Source organism: Stegostoma tigrinum, chromosome 8, assembly GCF_030684315.1.
Source record: "Stegostoma tigrinum isolate sSteTig4 chromosome 8, sSteTig4.hap1, whole genome shotgun sequence".
NCBI classification, from domain to species: domain Eukaryota; kingdom Metazoa; phylum Chordata; class Chondrichthyes; order Orectolobiformes; family Stegostomatidae; genus Stegostoma; species Stegostoma tigrinum.
Genome location: NC_081361.1, coordinates 91,143,668 through 91,164,899, shown reverse-complemented (window position 1 = coordinate 91,164,899; position 21,232 = coordinate 91,143,668). Strand labels below are relative to the sequence as shown.

General features: G+C 41.8%; 1 protein-coding gene across 1 annotated transcript in view; it reads right to left on the bottom strand.

Annotated features, from left to right (window-relative positions):
• The window catches only part of LOC125456356 (calcium-activated chloride channel regulator 1-like), a 34,913-nt gene extending 15,648 nt beyond the window's left edge, over window positions 1–19,265 (bottom strand). The window contains exons 1-6 of the mRNA XM_059648264.1: window positions 18,963–19,265; window positions 18,414–18,557; window positions 8,468–8,618; window positions 7,963–8,068; window positions 4,354–4,519; window positions 1,182–1,403 (exon numbers count right to left, since the gene is read on the bottom strand). Coding sequence (XP_059504247.1) covers window positions 1,182–1,403; window positions 4,354–4,519; window positions 7,963–8,068; window positions 8,468–8,618; window positions 18,414–18,557; window positions 18,963–19,226 — 1,053 coding nt within the window. The 5' untranslated portion in view covers window positions 19,227–19,265. The remainder of the gene's footprint in view (window positions 1–1,181; window positions 1,404–4,353; window positions 4,520–7,962; window positions 8,069–8,467; window positions 8,619–18,413; window positions 18,558–18,962) is intronic.
• Window positions 19,266–21,232: the final 1,967 nt, after the last annotated feature.

Below are 21,232 nucleotides of genomic sequence, written 5' to 3'. Positions count from 1 at the left end.
AGTCTAGCGGCTGTGTCCTTTAGGACCTAACCAGCTTGATCAGTAGTACCGCTACTGAGCCACTCTCGGTGATGGACATTGAAATCCCCCACCCAGAGTACATTTTGTGCCCCAAACATCCTTAAAGCTTCCTTCAAGTGTTGTTCAACATGGAGGAGTATCGATTTATTTGTCAAAGGAGGACAGTATCCTTGTCCATGTTTAACCTGAAGACATGAGACTTGGTGGACTCTGGAGTCAACATTGAGAACTCCCATCGTAACTCCCCCCCAACTGTAGACCGCTATGCTCAAACATCTGCTGGGTCTGTCCTGCCTGTGGAACAGGGTATATCCAGGGACGGTGATGGTGGTGTCTGGGATATTGCCTGTAAGGTATGATGCTGTGAGTATGACTATATCGGGCTGTTGCTTAACTCATCTGTGAGACAGCCCTCCCAGTTTTGGCACTAACACCCAGATGTTAGTGACGAGGGCTTTGCAGGGTCAACAAGGCTGTTCAATGCTGTTGTCTTTTCCAATGCCTTGGTCAATGCCAGTTGATACATCCGGTTTTATTTCTTTGAGACTTTGTAACAAATGTTACAACTAAATGGCTTGCTAGGACATTTCAGAAGGCAATGAAGAGTTAACCACATTACTCGGATCTGTAGTCACGTGTCGGCCATACCAGGTGGGGATGGTAGATTTCCTTCCCTGAAGGACATTAGTGATGCACATGGACTTTTCCTACAATTGACAATAGCTTCATGGTCATCAGTAGATTCTGAATTCCATTTTTTTGATTTATTGAATTCAAATTCCACATTCTGGCATGGATGGATTTGAACCCAGGTTTCCAGAATGATAACTGAGTTTCTGGATTAATAGTCGAGCAATAATAACACCAGGCCATCCCCTTCCCCTTTGAACCCGTATCTCCAGAGTATTAGCATGATGCTCTACATTTCCACCCTGACATTATCACTGTACAACTGCCTGCTATAAAAGCTACAGTGTTCTGTCACACACCTGATTTGTACCTTGTCCATGATAGAGAGGATCTGGGAGTCAGGAGATGATCTACTCATTTCAGAATATCCAGCTTCTGACTACCCTCAGCTTGCTACACGAAGCCACTCACAGCACAAACCTGTGTCTCGTCAATGCTTTGTGTGAAATAAATTTTATGAAAAATCTTACCTGGTCCATACTCCCAGAAACATCTAGGACTAAGCAGAGCACACGGTCTTTAGCCTGTAGCAGTGTGAAGGTTGGTGTCACTGACCCACTGTAAGGTGAGCGATTGTTTCTGAAATCCTGCGACTTGCTGATTACATCCCAAGTGCTCCTGGAGTTGCACATTTTGTTTTGCATATTCGGTGCTTCAGGATTGTGAGTCTTATCATCACAGAATTCAGCCACCTGGGTAAAAACATGATGCAACAGGTTATCAGGCTACAGATAGATTGGGGTAGGGGTGGGTTATTTTTACCTTCTGTACCCAGGAAGAATAGTGTCGCCCCCCCCACCCCCCTTGTGAAACTCAGCAGATCAATATTGCATTGATTCTCAAGGACACGTCACAGATCCAGTGCAAGAAGGAATCCACGATGTAAATTTACAGCGGCTCTTGGTGATTATAACTCATCTCTAATTTGCTGATAACATCATGATATGCATTTTAACCAAGAAAAGGACAAAATTGTCAAATGCTTCAATATTGTGTGTTGTGTACTGCCTTTCCCCAGGCTATGGCGTCTGATAACCGACAGACACCAAACTGTACATTATCATCAATCTCAAGGGGTCGGCTCTATGTCACCTGCAGGAGGAAGCTGGAGATGTGGAAATTGCAGGTGACAGCTGTCACTCCATTGAAGAGGAGACTCTTCCAATCTGCAGTTACAAAGGGGAAAGTGATGCTGAGGAATAGAGGGAGATGGCATGGTGGCTCAGTGGTTAGCACTGCTGCCTCATTCGCCAGGGAGCCCAGGCTCTATTTCAGCCACAGGTGACTGTCTGTGTGAAATCTGAACACTCTACCCATGTCTGCATGGGTTTCCACTGAGTGCTCTGGTTTCCTCCCATTTTCCAAAGACGTAGAGGCTGGGTGGATTGGCCATGATAAATGGGGTAACTGGAGGGCGATGCAAACTTGATGGGCCACATGGTGTCTTTCCACACTGAAGGGATTCTATGAAATTGCAGGTCTCTATCAAAGTGCTGCCCATACAAAGATTTCAGTTGGCTGGACAGCATGTTTATGATGCAGAGTGACACCAATAACATGGGTTCAATTCCTTCACTGGCTGAGGTTTCCATGAAGGACTGTCCTTGTCAACCTACTCCCTCACCTGAGTTGTGGATACTCTCTTGTTAAGCAATCACCCATTGCCTCAGTCCAATGGGAATCTTCACTTTACTTTTACGCTCAGTACGAGGGTATAGGTATCTCCGGCAGGATCTGATTGACTGTGATGAGGACCTTCTTGAATCTCAGCAGTGTACGTGGCCTGTACCCTTTGTAACAAGAGGGGGATTTCAGTGATAATGAAGGATTAATGATAATTTTCAAAATTGGGATTAGTATGGGACTTTGAGGAGAATCTGGAGGCGGATGTATTCCCATTGTTATGAAGTTATTTCCTTATTAGTATTTTCTTTGAGAATTTGTGTTGAAAGAATTACAGGCAATTGTTTGTTTGTCAACTCTCGGCACACATCTGGACCTCTTTCTTGAACGGATCACTAATGACTCATTGGAACATTTTCAGAAAGACGCTTCTTGGAAGTCACATAGCTTAAGTTAATTACTTGCACTCATTTACTGGATCTTGGCTGTCAATATTGTTTGGAATTCAGTTGCTAAAATAGTTCAGATAAACACATCAGCCTCTGCTGATCTTTTGAGGGACCAGTGCAGTAACCAAACACTGTTTCAGCTGTTCTCCAGGAATACTTATTGATCTGTATTTCTTTGCAATTAAATTATATCTGCAAGGATCTCTGTGGTGACTGTCTGTCTTTGATGTGTATGTGCCAGGAAGCTATTTGAAAGCCTTATCCTTATTCTTCATTCTGTTTCCTTTCTTCTTCAAAGAGTTAATCATTTTTTGACATTTCATTTTCAAAAATTTGTTCTGTGTTGAATTTAATTTTTTTAATTGAACTATGTTTGGTTATTTATTAGATTTATATTTTATGCCTTCTGATTGTGTGGTTGTATCTTTCTTGAATCAATTTTGTTTTATAATAAATCAATCAATTTGTTCTTTATTAGAGACTAAAGATTAGTTTAATGGAGCTTTTGTATTCTGAATTTCATATTGATAAAGTATTGTTGGGTATATTGGTAACTGGATAAAATATATATATTTATAGTGTGAACAGTGGAATGATGGCACTAGGCGGAGGCAGTGCACTCCCCAATCTCAATCACAAAACAATTTTCTGCTTTTTTTGCTTAACTGTAAGGTCCTGTTGAAGAAGCCTTAGTGACAGATGCAATGCATCCTGTAACTGTTAAACAATCAAGCTGCTGTTTGTTAATAGTGGAAGCAAGTGAATGTTTAAAGTGCCCAATGGAACTGGCCAAATGGACTTCTTTGTGTTTGATGATGTTGAACTATTTTGTAGTTACAGTCATACAGGAAGCAGCCCATCATGGTTTTGACCTGTGCCTTGTCTGAGGTAGACGGGCTTTGGGAAGTCAGAATATGAGACTTCCTAAAAAACAGCAAAGCATTGCAGATGCTGGAAATCTGAAATAAATTCTGATAATTGTGGAAATCTGGAGTGAGACATAATGTTATTGTTTCAGGTCAATAAACTTTTAACAGAACTATTCTATGACTACCCCACCTCTGATCAGCTCATCCAGAATGTGTGTGGCTCATTCAGTTGTGTAAACAACTCATTAATTCCATTTCTCTTCACAAGTGCTGCTAGAAATGCTGAGTCTCTGCAACAATTCCTGTTTTATTTATGTTGAAAATGCAGTTTAGTTTTGAGTCAAGAGTAACTTACAGGAATTCAGCAATGGTAATGCAGGGGAGGTGGTTAAATTCTCTCTTGTTGGAAATAATGTTGTCTGTCACTTGAATCTCTCAAATAGGACTTGCTTTATTTCAGACCAACCGTGGATTAACCTATCTGCATTACAGACTGCTTAGTTAGCGGAGAAATGATGAATTGAGTGGAAAACAGTACAATCATCCTCATGTCTGCCCTCGTAGTTGTAGGAAGGTTATGAATAGGCAGCTGAAGGTAGTTGGCCCTTGGATTACCGTCCTGTGGAGATCTTCCAGAGATGATATGGGAAATAAGACTGTTAGCAATATTGGAGAAATGTACCTCCCAGTGACTTAATTACCTCTGACAGTGCTTGTATGAACATTATTGAAGAGGTTGCAGTCTGGTTTTTCTCTGGATAAAATTTACAATTCCCAGTCGGCAGTCCTGACTTGGGATCTGTGACACACGATGAACAGGAGCTACCTGTGCAATCAGCGGTACGTCCTGTAATCTGTTTTGAACATCTGAAAGGAAAAAATGATCAAAGAGAATTTGTTGATTCCAAGTAACATTTTTACCATGGGAAATCACTGAATAAGGCTGAAACTTACAACATTTCCTCCATACCACAATTAATTTTCATCCATCATTTCTTGGCTGACTATGGAAGGATCACAACCAGCCACTTTCCTAACAGGAATGGATTTTTCCTTTCCACTCTTAGTCCATTATGACTTATCCCCACAGTTGCCTCTTTCCAAGAAAAGAATCTCAGCCAAACCAATTTTTATTAATACATCATTCTACAGTCATATTGTCACTGGGCTGTTAATCCAAAAACTCAGGTAATGCTCTGGGGTCCTGGGTTCAAGTTCTGCCATGGCAGTTGGTAGAATTTCGATTCAGTAGAAAGCAGTCTAATGATGACCATGAATCCATTGTTGATTGTTGGTGAAATGCCCATCTGGTTCACCGATGTCCTTCAGGGGAGGAAACTGCCATTTTCACCAGGTCTGGCCTACATGTGACTCCAGACCAACAGCAATGCGGTTGACTCTTCACTGTCCTCTGGGCAATTAGGGATGGGCCTAGCCAGCCTCGCCCACTTCCCATCAATGAATATAAAAAATCTCCCTTGTACCTTCTTGTACACCACCCGAGCTGTCATACAGTTACCAGAACAGTTTTGTTACATCTCACTGGGGTAGCACAGTGGAAAACAAACACCATTATAAGTGGATTCATCGCAAAAGTTAAAGTTCAAGATTTTAAAAAGTAGTCAAAATTCCCCAATCTGCCTGTCTTTTAGATTTAGATTGGCAGAAAGCATGGCCCAGGTATTTTAACTTAGAATCTGTCTATTCGTAATAAATAGTAATTCTTAACTGTGGATAAACAATTATGATCAGTTCACGTGTAATTCTACTGATTGAAACTCTAACCTACTTATAAAACTCCCACTACACAGACACACACACACACACACAGACACGCATACAGACACAGACACACACACACCCACACACACACACAGACACACACACACACACCCACACACACACCCACACACACACACAGACACACACACACACCCACACCCACACACACACACAGGCACACACAGACACTGAGAAAAGAGTATTTCGAGTGAAAGGAAAGACTGAGAAGGTCCAGAGGGTTTGCTCAGATGATCCTTTTCCTGATCAGAATTCTGCTTCTTTGTCTTCCTTCCCAAGGTACTCGTACTTGCTATCAGGAGGTAGAGGGGAACTGGTTCACATTTACAAAGGTCTCTTACTTATTAATTCAAAGTCATAGCCAACAGCAATTAATGAGGAGATACAAACTGGCTATCTTCAGGCTTGAGATGCTTTTTCCTGCAGAGCAGAAATACAGGCCTTTCCCTTCCGGAGTTCTGAATGTTTCTGACCTAAACATTCTCATCCCTAAGCCATTCAGCAAACTGGGAACCAATCATATTGCTGTCGACAGGGGGATGGCTTTTGTCATCATTAGCTGATCAGTCTTCCATGCAACAATCAACTACTTGTTGCCTGATGAATCTCCATTTGAACACAACCCCCTGGCTCTAGGCCATCTGTGATGAGACATTCCCCACCACTTGCACAGATAGCTCTTATAATGAGTAACAGGTAATATGCTTCAGGAATATATTGCAAATCCTTCAATAGTCTTGGTTTTTAAGCCAGTCATTTTCTTATTTCTGATATTTCTGACTACAATCAGAAATGCAGAAAATAAAAAGATATGCTCTTTGCAGTGTGCAGTACATGAGGTGTTCCCTAACCAGTATTATATATGGTTCTTGCATAGCCTCCCTGCCTTCATGCTCGAGGCCTGAATAAATACAGGCATGTATCTGTATTTATCACGTTATCCAACTGTCCTTTTTTATCTTCAGGGGGCTTGCACTCTAAGCCTAATCTTTTCTCCTACACTTGTAATTTACCATTTATTGTATATTCATTTTCCTTGTTTTTACCATCCTCACCCCTGTAAATGCATTCCCTCCCCTTTCTGGATGGAATTTCATTTATCATTTCCTGCTGTCTGCACTTTGCTTTTCAAGATTTAAATATGCGGCCAACTTTTGATAGCAAGTACAAACATTTTAATAACAAGTCTGAACCTTTTATATGTCATGAAAAATGAGGGATCTCAAACGCACCACTGAAAACAGGCTTCCAGTCACAAAGATATCATTAAATCCTGTTTCCTACCTCAGACCTAATTTTTCATCCAACTTTTCACCTCTTCATTGATCCCATATAAACTTTTACTGTGTTGACCAGCCTGTCATGTGAAATTTTGCTTTCAATAATCCATGGAAACCATGGCAAATACATTAACCAGATAAACCCTTCGTATCACTTGTTCAACAATTCAACCTGGTTAGTCAGACTCAGTCCTTGCTGAACAAATCCATCCCGTCTGTCCTTGATTAGTTTGCACCTTTTTAAATGATAACCTATGCTGTTCCTTGGAATCTTTTTTGATAATTTTCCCACCAACGAGACAAGACATGTTTATTTAGAAAAGCTAGGGATGAAATTCTTTTGGACGGGATTGTCATGGAGCATAGTTTGAGAATTAAGGCCAGACCATTCAGGAGACATAGTAGGAACTGCAGATGCTGGAGAATCTGAGATAACAAAGTGTAGAGCTGGATGAACACAGCAGGCCAAGCAGAACCAGAGGAGCAGGAACGCTGACATTTCAGGCCGAGACCCTTCTTCAGATATGGGGGAGGGGAAGGGGGTTCTGAAATAAACAGGGAGAGACGGGGAGGCAGATAGAAGAAGGACAAGAGGAGAAGGTAGGTGGAGAGGTGACAGACAGGTCAAAGAGGCGGGGATGGAGCCAGTCAAGGTGAGTAGAGGTGGGGAGATATGGAGGAAATGGGTCAATCCAGGGAGGATAGACAGGTCAAGGGGGCGGGATGAGGTTAATAGGTAGGAGATGGGCATGGGGCTTGAGGTGAGAGGAGGGCATAGGTGGGAGGAAGGACAGGAGATGTTAGGAGGCATTTCTACACACAATGATTTTTGGAACTCCCTTCTGAAACAGCAGTGCACGCTGGATCAGCTGATAATTTAAAATCTGAGATTGTTTATTTTCTGTTTAGCAAAAGTATCAAGGGGTATTGGCCAAAGGAGGGTGTATGGAGTTAGGCCACAGATCAGCCAGGATCTCATTGAATGGTGCATTCAGGGGCTAAAAAACCTATCCTTCTTCCAATGTTTCTACGTTCCTATGCAAGGTAGTGAGGCAGAATTTCATCGCCTTTGATGACTGATACATAAGTCCAATCTTGCTCATAATGTTCTAACATTTACAAACTTCCTGTCTTACATCTACTGGAGCAGATTGCACAAACAAAATGTTACCCTGTCGACACTGTAAGTTACCAAGAAAACACAGGAGACATGTTTCAATGTTGTCCGACCTTGTTACTTCACTGGTTCCTTCATGTAAATAGAAGGGCACTAGTTCATTATATTCATCGAAAACTCCCCACTGAAGATGGGCCCATTCGTGAACAAATACTCTATCTGTAGAAACAAGAGCACTTTCTGTTAAAATAAAAATCCAATGCATACACTTTCTGCAAGAAATAACCTCTTGATCAACCAAAATATTTGAGCAACCGACACACTCCTGGTCCAATAGGTGCCAGATAATAAAAGGTTTGCAGTATTTCCAACTTTGCTTTCATCATACCTCATTATCATAATAACTCCTACATTCATTTTATCCAAAAGTTTGCAATTTCAAATAAACCTGTTGGACTCGAACCTGGTGTTGTGTGATTTCTGACCTTGTCCAGCCCAGTCCAACACCGGCACCTCCACATCATAAGTATCAGCTTGGATAATGTTTACCAGCTAGCAATCTTAATTCAGTGCGTAAAGCGTATGCTTCTACATTCTAAATTACTTCAGATGATTTACCTTTCGGTCCATAAACTGAAGCCAGGCTGCTGTTCAGTATAAAGTTCGGTGTGAGGTGAATGTACTGTCCTTTCTCACCACATCCGCCATACTGAAGGGTGTATGGGTCATCTCCGTATTTACGGTTTGGTTCAGCAATGATCACATCCGCCTAGGAAAAGGCAACGGATATAAGAATCTGTTGATATCTGATATCTGCTGTCATAACTTTGGCTCGTATTGTGCAAGCCTGAACTGAAATGTTACGCCTAAAAGTATCATTGACAACACTATCACAGCATTCACCTCAGACTGATCTTCTCACTGACATTCAGTTTGGGTTTTGCCAGGAGTACTCAGCCCCGAACTTCATTCCGGCCTTGGTCCAAACATGGACAAAAGAGATGAACTCCGGAGAGGAGGTGAAGGTGACCGCTGTTGACATTGAACCAAGTTCCGACCAATAGTTTGTTCAAAATTCACTCATGAGTTATGGGTGTTGCTGGCTGGCCAGTATTTATTGCCTGCCCTGAACTGCCCTTGAACTGAGTGACTTGCTGGGCCATTTCAGAAGGCAAGAGAGAATCAACCAGATTGCTATTGGGTCGGGAGTCATATGTCAGTGAGACTAGGTAAGGATGGCAAGTTTCTTTGCCTGGAGGACATTAGTGAATGAGATGGGGTTTTCCCAAATTGATTTCATGGTCATCAGTAGATTCTTAATTCCAGATTCGTTTTTAATCAAATTCAAATTCCTCCATCTGTTATGGCAGGATTCGAACCAAAGTCCCATGAACATTAGCTGAGTTTCTGAATTAATAGTCTCGTGATAATACCACTTGGCTATTTCCTCCACAAGAAATGGCACGAAGGTGCCTTAGGAAAACTGAGGTTAATGGGAATCAGAGCCAAAGGCTCCACTGTTTGGACTATTAATTCAGAAACTCAGCTAATGTTCATGGGACTTTGGTTCGATGGCTGTGATTGTTGGTAGTCAATCATCTCAGGTCCAAGACATCACTTCAGGGATTCTTCAGGGCAGTGACCTGAGCCCAGCCATCTTCAGTTGCTTAATAAATGATCTACCCTCGACCACCAAGGGCGTTGTTCACTGATGACTGCACAATGTTGAGCACCATTTGCAGCTCCTCAGATACTGATTTGGTCTATGTTCAAATGCCATGAAATCTGGGCAACATTCAGGGTTGGACTAATAAACAGTAAGTAACATTTATGACTCACGATTGCCAGTCAATGATCACACCCAACAAGAGAGAATCCAGGCATTGCCCATTGACATTCAATGTTATTACTATTGCTGAATCCCAACTATCAACATCCTGGGAAGGGTGAACTGGACTAGCCATAAATAAAATGTTCAAAAGTAGACTTGAGGCTGGGGATTATGCAAGGAGTAACTCACCTCTTAACAAGTGATGGAATACTCTCCACTTGCCTGGATGAATGCAGCTCCACCAACACTCAAGTAGCTTGACACCACCCAGGACAAAGTACCCCTTCCACCACCTTCAACATTCACTGTCTTCATCAATGATGCGCAATGGCAATGGCGTGCGCCATCTACAAGAGACCCTGTAGTAACTCACCAGGGCTCCTGCAATAGCAGCATTAACACCTTCAAACTCTACAACTTATAAGGACAGGATTAATCCCACCAATGAGTTTCCCCCAAGCCACACACCATCCTGACTTGGAGCCAGATCTCGGTTCCTTCATTGTCATTGTATCAAAACCCTAGAATTCTCTTCTTAACAGCACTATGAGTGCAGCTACACAACATGGGGTGCAACAGTTCAAGAGGGTAGCTCACCACAGCCTCATCTGGGGCAATTAGGGGGTAGTCAATAAATGCTGGCTTAGTTAGCGATGCCCACATCCTGCAAAGGAAATGTCATAAAATCTGAACTATTATGGTTATGTTAGTTGTGGACTTAGTATGAAGTCAGCAGCTCTACTGTGTTATTATAGCTGCTGGGCATGATTCATTGTCTGAGAGATTTTATAAGAGAGCCTGATAACTTGGCACAGCCTAGGAACAGCCTGCCTCTTTTTAATACCCCTCCTCTGCCCCAATATTCCCATGCAACAGGTATATTCCTGTGCTGGTCCTGTAAATGACCACACCTGTGTTGTCACACCCTAAAAATTTGGAAAAGGATGTGCAGTTAATGCACACTTTGGAAACGAAACAGAATCATAAAAAGATTACAGCACAAAAGGAAGCCATTTTGCCTGTCATATCTCTGCCAGCTCCTTGAGAAGGCAACTCACCTTGTGGATCTACCATATCAAATGGACTGTAGTGATTCAAGAAGGCAGAATTAATCCAGTTCCCTTTGGAAGTAATAATTGAACTTGTTTATTTCAACCATTCAGGTAACATAACAACCAAAAAAAATTACCTTTTCTCCTCTAGGTCACAGTGTGTAAGCTAAGCTCTATCTTTTAGCCATAGCATACCATACCATAATTATTGGTTAGACTAAGTTTTTCAGTCAACAAATGCTTGCTTCATTCACTATGAAATTACCACTTGGCCACGAGGGATCAAGCAGATAATACGGAGTTTAAAATATTCAAGGGGCAGCAGGGTGGCCCAATGGTTAGCACAGCTGCCTCACAGCACCTGGGACCCGGATATGATTCCACACTTGGGGGACTGTCTGTTTGGAGTTTACACATTCTCCCCGTGCCTGCGTGGGTTTCCTCCAACAGTCCAAAAAACTGCAGGCTAGGTGGACTGGCCGTGCTAAGTTACCCATAATGTCCAGGGATGTTTAAGTTAGACAAGGGAGATGTAGGGGCGGGGGTGGGGGAATAGGTCTGGGTCGGATGCTTTTCAGAGGGGCTGTGTGGACTTGTTGGGCCAAAGGGCCTGTTTCCACACTGTCGAAAAATTTTAAAAAGTTAATACATGTCTGTGCACCACACATCAGGTAACTCAGTTTTCAGAGCAACTTACAGTATTATATATTTGGTAAGGTTTATTCATACCATGTGGGCATTGCTAGTTGCGCTAGCCTTTTGATCTGAGCGGGTTATTGGATCCTGTTAAGAGGCCAGTTAAGAGTTTACCCATTAAAATGGCAGTGAAGTTTCCCATATTACTGATGGTCTGAAATCACATGTAGACCAGAGCAGGTAAGGGTGATACTAGTGAACCAGATGGGTTTTGAACAATATTTAATGTTCCAGAAGTTAAAAAAAAACTGAAGTCGAACTTCACCATTTGTGACGATGGGATTTGAAACAGTCGAGCCAGGCCGTTAGTCTTGGGCTCAGGATTACTAGGTCACTGCCTTCCCATGTACTTTGAAGTCACAACTTTAATTGAGGGGAATACATCCAGATGCTGCTTCAGAATGTTATTAATTCAAATGTGATATAGAGGCAAATGAAATATTATGTCAGTTCACTAGATTGGGAGGTTTTTGGAAAAATATTTCAGGGTTTGCAGGATTTGGCAGCTGAAGGCATAGCTGCAAGTGACAGAGAATTAAAATCGCATGTATTCTAGAAGCCAGACTTAGTCAAATCTTGAAATTCTGATGGTTTATGGGGTTGGATTTGAGGATGGCTGGAGGCCATGGAGGGATTTAAAAATAAGGGCAAGAACGGGAAGTTTGAAATGCACTGCCTGTAGTTTTCCTTAAGTACTGGGACAAAAATCCATTTAACAGGTTTCCCATATCATGTATGGTATCTAGGAGGAGTGAAATCATGATGTGCACTCCCATTTGACAAATCTCTCTACTGGTAGTTTAATTTTGTAAACTGATCTCTTTAGTTATGACGTTAAATATTTTAGGGGGAAGAGGATTGTGGGATGTTAAGGGCACAAATACTACTTAACAGAGATTAAAGACTGTTATAAGTAGAAAAGTTTAGCTAGGAGTGGTTGAATATTATAAAATAATTTATATTCATATGTTGCAATGTACAGTCCATGAACCCAGAAGTTTAAACCATTCCTACCCTTGACAAAATCAGCTAAAGTTCAGAGAAAGGGTCACCGGACCCAAAACGTTAACTCTGTTTTCTCCTTCACAGATGCTGCCAGACCTGTTGAGCTTTTCCAGCAACTTTGTTTTTGCAGTTAAAGATTGGTCTGTCCTTCTTTGGCTACTGATGAATTTATGGTTATTTTCTACAGATATGTACATAGGCTGTTCATTCTTTACTGGACAGTACTTTTTTTAAAAATAGGATCATGTTCTTACTGGTTTTGACCATCTAATCTGACTCAGTGAAAATAGGAACATAGAATGTAGTTCGCAGAAAGAGACAATTTCATTCCATTTGTCTTTTTTTTATTCATTCATGCACAGGATGTGGGCATCGCTGGCTGGGACAACATTTATTGCCCAGAAGTCAGTTATTGAGACATATAAAATAATCAGAGGGTTAGATAGGGTGGATAGGGAGAGCCTTTTTCCTCGGATGGTGACAGCGAGCACGAGGGGGCATAGCTTTAAATTGAGGGGTAAAAGATATCGGACAGATGTCAGAGGTAGTTTTTTTACTCAGAGAGTAGTAAGGCAATGGAACGCTTTGCCTGCAACGGTAGTAGATTCGCCAACTTTAAGTACATTTAAGTCGTCATTGGACAAGCATATGGACGTACATGGAATAGTATAGGTTAGATGGGCTTCAGATCGGTATGACAGGTCGGCACAACATCGAGGGCTGTAATGTTCTATGTTCTATGTTCTAAAATGCAACCACATTGCTGTGGATTTGGTCTCATGTATAGTACAGACCAGGTAAGGCCAGGTCAGACCAGGCAAGTGAATGCATTGGGTTTTCCTAATAATCGGGGTCAACATTAGACATCTGATTCCAGGATTTTTAAAAATTGAATTCAAGTTCCACCATCAGCTGTGTTGGGCTTCGAACAATATAAGTCTCTTGAACATTTCCTGTGTCTCCAGATTAAGAATCCAGCAGTAATATTGTTAAGCCATTAACCATGCCCATACCTGTACTCATGCTCCATGTGAGCCTCCTTCAACTAACCCAGCCAGCAGAACTTTCTCTTCCTTTTTTGCCTTTTTGTTTATCTAGATTCCCCTTAAATGGATGGCAAGATTCACCTCATCCAGCCCAGTGATGGTGAGTTTCACATGTAAGTTGCAAGTAACACACTTGAACTGATAAATTTAACTTTAAGATTGATAAACACTGGAAACGTAATATCATTGGGGTTAAATTTTCTATATGGGACTCTCCATGTGCTTTTGGTTTTCTCCTCAGGTACCATATATTATCTACTATTCAAGCCATTGCCCTCACAGTTACACCTTCTCCCCAATATTTGGGGTAAGGTGATTCTCCTGGAATTTTGATTGTGTTTATTATTAACTGTATTTTATTTGTAACACTTGATTTTGGATTCTGCTCCAAAAGTCAAAACAGTTACACAGCCATTGAGTCATAGAGATATATAGCGGAAATAGATCCTTCAGTCCAACTCATCCATGCATATCTGATATACTGTATAAATCTAGTCCCATTTGCCAGTAGTTGGCCCATGTCCCTCTAAACCGTTTCTATTCATGTACCCACTCAGATTACTTTTAAATGTAATCATAAATGCCTCCACCACTTCCTTTGGCAGCTTATTCCACACACACACTATCATCTGCCTGAAAAGGGTGCACCTTAGGTCCATTTCATATCTTTCGCCTCTCCCTGGGGAAAAGTGCTTGGCTAAACACCTTATCCATCCCCCTCATGACTTTATAAACATCTATAACGTCACCCCTCATGACGACCTCCATGGAAAATAGCCCTAGCCTTTTCACCCTCTCCTTATAGCTCAAACCCTCCAACCCTGGCAACATCTTCGTAAGTCTTTTCTCAATCCTTTCTAGTTTCACAATATCCTTCTATCAGCAGGCAGACCAGAACTGCACACAGTATTCCAAAAATGGCCTAACCAATGTCCTGCACAGCCGCAATAAGACCTCCGAACTCCTCTACTCAAATGCACTGACCAATAAAAGCAAGCATACCAAACGTCTTCTTTGCCACCCTCTCTACCTGTAACTCCACTTTCAAGAACTATGAACCTGCACTCCAAGGTCTCTTTGTTCAGCAATACTTCCCAGGGCCCTAACATTAAGTTTTTCAGTCCTCTCCTGATTTGCCATTCCATAATACAGCACTTCACATTTATCTAAATAAAATTCCATCTGCCGCTCTTCAGCCCAATGGCCTATCTGCTCAAGATCCCATTGTACTCTGAGGTGACCTTCTTCGCTGTCCACTGCACCTCCAATTTTAGGGTCATCTGCAAATTTTCTGACTGTACGTTCTGTGTTCACATCCAATTCATTTTTTTATAAATGACACAAAGCAGTGGATCCAGCACTGATCCTTGTGGCACACTGCTGGCCAGGCGCCTCCCGTCTGAACAGCACCCCTCCACCACCACTCTCTGTCTTCTGCCTTCGAGTCAGTTTTCTATCCAAATGGCTAGTTCTCCCTCTATTCCCTGTAAGCTAACCTTGTTAATCAGTCTACCATGAGGAACATTGTTGTTTGATTCAATTGTATGATCTGCCAGTTGTGAATAGGGAAGGAAATTTACTCAGTTCCAATGCGACACCCAAAGCTAATAGTGCTAAAAACAGAAGAATTAGTCATTTGTCCTCGCAGATCCAAAGTAGATGATTTCATTTCCCATGTGGCTGAGGAACTAACAATGTGTTACAAATGTGGATTTTTCTTATTGACTACAAACACTGTAACCTTTCTTTTAAAAGTTATTGTCTCTTGGGATGTAATTGTCACCATCCTCATAAGAATAAAAGGACATAGACATAGGAGCAGGGTTAGGTCATTCACCCCCACACCCCAAATTCCAAGCGTGCCCCGTTATTCAACAATACTGTGGCTATTCTGAGCCAGACCTCAACACATCTTTAATGCCAGCTCCTCATAGCCCGCAACTCCCTATAATACTTCGTCTTTAGACACTTTCAATGATCTAGCCTCCTCAACTCTTTGAGGTTCCAGACATTCACCACCCTCTGGAGAAGAAATTCTTTCACACTCAGTTTTAAGCAAAAGTTTATTTAATCTGGAACTAGTTTGAGCTTCCCCACCAATGGAAGCAACATCTAAACTTATCAAGGCCCTTCAGAATCTTGCATGGTTGAGTAAGAATACTCCCATCATTCTTCAGAACTCTAACCTGTTTCACCATTCTTGATTCCAGGAGCATGCCTAGTGAATCTGTTTTGAACTGCCGAGAATGCTTGTACATCCATGTCAGGTAATGACCATCTTCAGCAAGAGAGAATCTAAACATTGCCCTTTGATCTTACTGTCACTGAATTACCCACTATCACCATCCTGGGGTGATCACTAACCAGCAACTGAACTGGACTAGCTATATAAATACTGTAGCTATAACAGCAAGTCAGTGGCTCAGAATCCTGCAGTGAATCAGTCACCTGCTGGCTCCTCAAAGACTGTCACCGTCTGTGCACCATTTGCTGGATGGGTGCAGTTCCAACAACACTTAAAACACCATCCAGGACAAAGCAGCCCTCTTGATTGGCACCACATGCACAAGCATCCCCTCCCTCCACCAACACTCAAGTCACAGCAGTGTGTGCCACCTAAAAGATGCATTACAAAAATTCACCAAAGATCCTTAGACATCTCCTCCAACCCTCAACCGTTACTATCCTGAAGGACAAGGATTGAAGATAACATGGGAGCAACAGCACCTAAAAGTTTCCCTCCAAGCCACTCACCATCCTGACGTGGAAATATATTTCCATTACTTCACTTTCACTGCTTCAAATCTCAAAATTTCCGCACAGAGAGCATTGTAGTTCCACCCACATGAACTACAGCAGTTCAAGGAGGCAACTTGCTACTAACTTCTCATGAGCAACTAGGGAAGGGCAGTTAAGAGACAATCACATTGCTGTGGATCTAGATTCACTTGTTGGCCAGGCAAGGTAAGGATGACAGCTTCCATCCCAGGGAAATGGGGTTGAGTCAAGATTGAATTATAAAGTGACTCGATGGGCTGAGTGGCCAAATTATGCTCCAATGTCTTACGGTCCAAAGGGCATGGGTGAACCAGATGAGTGACGCCCACAGCAATCAGCAACAGTTTCATAGTCATCATCAAATCCTTAATTCCTCGTTTTTTAATTGAATTCAAACTCCATCATCTGTCCTGGTGGGATTGGAAACAATGTTCCAGACCATTACTGCATCTCTGGTTTAATACTACAGCAGCAATACCACTAGGCTACCACCTACACGTTACTAATGCTGTTGCTGCAAGATTAAAAATCCGGAAATGTTTCATCATTATTAATTAGTCTGCTTCCATTTCGTGATGTATTCTTCTGCGTATTTTATTTATCCTTTCCTGTCACCCTTCGATTAGCATTCACCTCTTCACAACACTTAATCTTTGCCTAGTTTTGATTTTAAAAATTCCCTTCAAATGTATATTCCCTGCAATGATTAGTTCAAAGCTCTGTCTTCCCCCTATTTGTACTAATCATCCATCTGAGGTGCTGAGATACTAATCTCAATTTTATTACTAATCCCAAGTGGGCAGCAGTGGCTCAAGAAGGCAGCTCACCATCACCTTCTCAAGGACAGTTTGGGACAGCCGCCAAACGCTGGACCAGCCAGCAACACCCACATCCCACAAGTGAATGAAAAGTACAATAATTGCTTGACAATTTTGTTGCCCGTCTTTATTTTGCAATGGGCTGGATATTCTTAATGGCTTTGCATACAAAGTTGATGGAGTTTATTTCGACATATATCTAAGAGGGAAAAGATTTAAAAGGGACCTAAGGGGCAACGTTTTCATGCAGAGGATGGTGCATGTATGGAATCAGTTGCCAGAGAAAGTGGTGGATGCTGGTACAAATACAACATTTAAAAGACATCAGATGGGTATATGAACAGGAAGGGTTCAGCGGGATAAGGGCCAGATGCTGGCAAATGGGACTAGATTTATTTAGGATATCTGGTCAGCATGGACGAGTTGGACTGAAGGGTCTGTTTCCGTGCTGTACACCTCTATGACTCTATCTGAACATGGAACTTGAGCTGATAATTAAATGACAGCATTGAGGGAACAGTATGATGTTAGATGTGGTAATATATAAACATTGCACATTCTAAACCATCTACATTATGCCAATAAATCCGCCATAGCTGCTCACAGTGCACTCAGACTGCATCACCTCTTGCTCTCGCCATCTATGTGGCCCTCCAATAACACCATTCCCACCCCCACCTACTGCCATTATTCCTAGACACTAAAACTACTTTGCAGGCCTCCTAAATCTCAAAAGGCTCATCTGTTCTCCAGAATCACACAACCCTCTCACTTGCACTAGTTAATCACTCTGGTTTAAGACTTAAAATTGGCTCAAGAGAATCCCAGAGGGAGGAAAGGAAATAAAACAGTAATGCATATAAATAATCATCCATTTGAGGTGCACAAGATGAGTCTGACCACTGTTACACCAAACACTCTGGTAAAGTTATCGTGTTTTGAACAACTCATGTTTTCTTTCAGGCAAGAATGGACAGGCTTGTGAAACTCAATCCACAAAACACCAGTGTAAATTCTCAAATGCCGTGTAATAGAAAGGGAAATTATTCTGTTCAGTGACTGACACCTGTTTATTGCAAAGTACAAACCTGCTTTAGTTCACATAGAAGGTATTACCTGTAAGCTGTTAAGCCACAGATAACCTTCAGGGGTTAGCAAACACACTCAAGGAAACCTTTCTTGAGCCCCACATTCTGTGAAAATTGCTTTGGAGTCGCTGCTGCTACACCAGTGGTGCAAAATAAAACCCACTCAATTGTGGATGGGTTTTGTGAAGCCCCAGCAGCTGAGCAGGAGGAGATTCCAGGTCATTGTTACTCTTCACAACTGGGTTCTTACCTTCTCGTAGGATTGAGTCGTCGGACTCCGAACCGGGTGGGAACCTACTGGCCACGTTAGAGGCAGAAGGATTTTCACATCTGCAAAATAAACTTGCTGTTTGGTAGCTCGGTGAAGGTAGGAGGAGGCTGCAGTCACTATTTCCTGTAAAGCAAAAACCCAGGTTTAAAATCAACGCCTCACTCGTCAAATGGTGAGAGAGAAAAGAATATCATTGAATAAACCCAAAGAACAGTGGATGGTAGAAATCAGAAACAAAATCAGAAATTGCTAGAAAAACCCAGCCAGTCTGACAGCATCTGTAGAGTGAAAGTAAAGTTAATGTTTATGTCCAGTGACCCTTTTTCAGGACAGATAAGCAGAACTTCTTCAACGTAAGTCTACCTGGAAGAGATGTGGAGATGTGTTAAGCACTAAATAAAGAAGATATATTTCTTTAAGGCCCTCCCCCTCACCAAATTCTGAATTCTAAATATTAAATTTAACATAAAAGGACATAAAATGAAACAAAATAATTAATTCACAACAGGCAGCACTTTAAAAACTCACCTGAATATTTTTAATAAGCTGTTCATTATGTTGGGTTTGAGGGTTAATGGCAATAACTATGTTTTTATATCCATTATTCTCCAGCTTTCTTCCAGAACACTTTAGAATAGAACCACACAGAAGATAGCTGACCACCAAGATGAAGTTTTTTTGGAATGTCATCACTGCTGTGCTCAGATTGTATCCAGTCTGCAGCTTGTCAAATTCATATAATTGTCTCTGCTCGCGTAACCTGTAATCTAAGGCTTTTCTGCAATAAATCATGGAACGTGGTGTCCACTGGCATCCAATAGATTTTGACTGCTGCAAGAATGCCAGCAAGTACTTAAGAAAAACACACAGCAAATAGTTTGAACAGGACAGCTATAGCTGAGTGAATCACATTGTACTTATAAACTTTTCACAGCCTGTTCATTGGCATCCGAACAGATTTAAGAGGGAATTGGCAGCTCTTCCAGTGCCTTTGGCAAGATAACAAGTTTTGCCCGGAGTTCATCAGGAATTGTGAATAATACAAGTGAAACAACTCTGTGATGAGTAATTGGGATCAAGCTGGTTCTCACCCAAGATTGTGAACACCCATTTGGAATCATCTACTAATGCCATTTTGAAACACTGAGCTGAAACTTGCAATATTTTGACTGTGCCAATTTTGTCAAGTTCCAGAGAGGGTTTCTCTCTACCAGAACTCCTGTTCTTCCTTCGCTATTATCCGCAAATCTCCTCATTAGCTACCTACCCTGTCCTTGTGATGCCACTCTTTACTTTCCTAATTTCCTTTTTAATCTTCACCTCCCCGCACTTTTTTTACTCCTCTAGGGCCTCTACCATATTGACACATTAGAATCTGCTATAAGCCTCTATTTTTCCTTTGTCTAAATATCTTGTCCCTTGACAATCAGGTTCCCCAGCCTGGATCCCACCTTTGGCTTTGATGGGAGCCTAAATACCCTCGACTCTTGCTATTTCCTCTTGAATTCTTCCTACTGCCCTGACACTGTTTTATCTGCAAGTCACTGTTTCCAGTCAATATGAACCCTTTGGTCCAACCAGTCCATGCCGAACACAATCCCAAACTAAACCAGTCCCACCTGCCTGCTCCTGGCTCATATCCCTCCAAATCTTTCCTATTCACATATCCATCCTAATGTCTTTTAAATTGTACCTGCATCCACCACCTCCTCAGGAAGTTTGTACCATACACAAACCACCCTCTGCGTAAAAAATAGTCGTCTCTAGTGTCTTTTGTAAATCTCTCTCTGGACACCTTAAAAATGTGCCCCCTCGTCTTCAAATCTTAGGGAAAAGACAACTGCCATCAGCTCTGTCCATATCCCTTATTATTTTATCAAGTTTTATCAGACTGCCTTTCAACTTCCTACGATCCACTGAAAAGAGTCCCAGCCTACGCAGACTTTTTTTATAACTGAAACCTTCCAAACCCAGCAACATCTTCTGAACCCGCTGCAGCTTGATAATATCCCTCCTACAACTGGGTGACCAGACTGGACACAGTATTTCAGATGATGCCTCACCAATGTCCTCTACAACATCCACATAACATTTCCAACTCCGATACTCAAAGGACTGAGCAATGAAGGCAATCATGTCAAATGCTTTTATCACCACTCTGTCTATGTGTGATGCAAACTTCAAAGGATTATATACCTACAACCCTAGGTCCCTCTGTTCTACAACACTACCCACGGCCCTTCCATTAATTGTATAAGCCCTACCCTTGTTTGTTGTGCCAACAAGCAATACCTCGCATTTATCCAGATTGAAATCTATCCACCATTTTGCAACTCATTGGCCCATTTGCCTTACCCTTAACTCTAACAGGGGCAACATGCCTCTGAACTCTCATCATCACACACTTGAATGCCTCCCACTTGTCAGACATCCTTTTACCTATAAACTGTCTACTCCAATCAATTTTTGAAAGTTTTTGTTTCATTCCATTAAAATTTGCCTTACTCCATGTAAAAGTTTTAACTTTTATGGATGGTTTATCCATTTCCATAGCCATTTTGAAGCTAATAGAATTACGGCCACCAGACCCAAAGTGTTCTCCCACTTTTACGTCTGTCACCTGCCCTGCCTTATTGCCCCAAAGAAGTTACATTACTTTGCTCCTTCTCTAGTAGGATCATCCATTTTAAAAAAAAATTCATTAATGGAATGAGGGCTAGGCAGCATTTATTGCCTATCCTTAATTGTCCAGAGTCAACCACATTGCTGTAGTTGTGGAGTCACATGTAGGACAGACC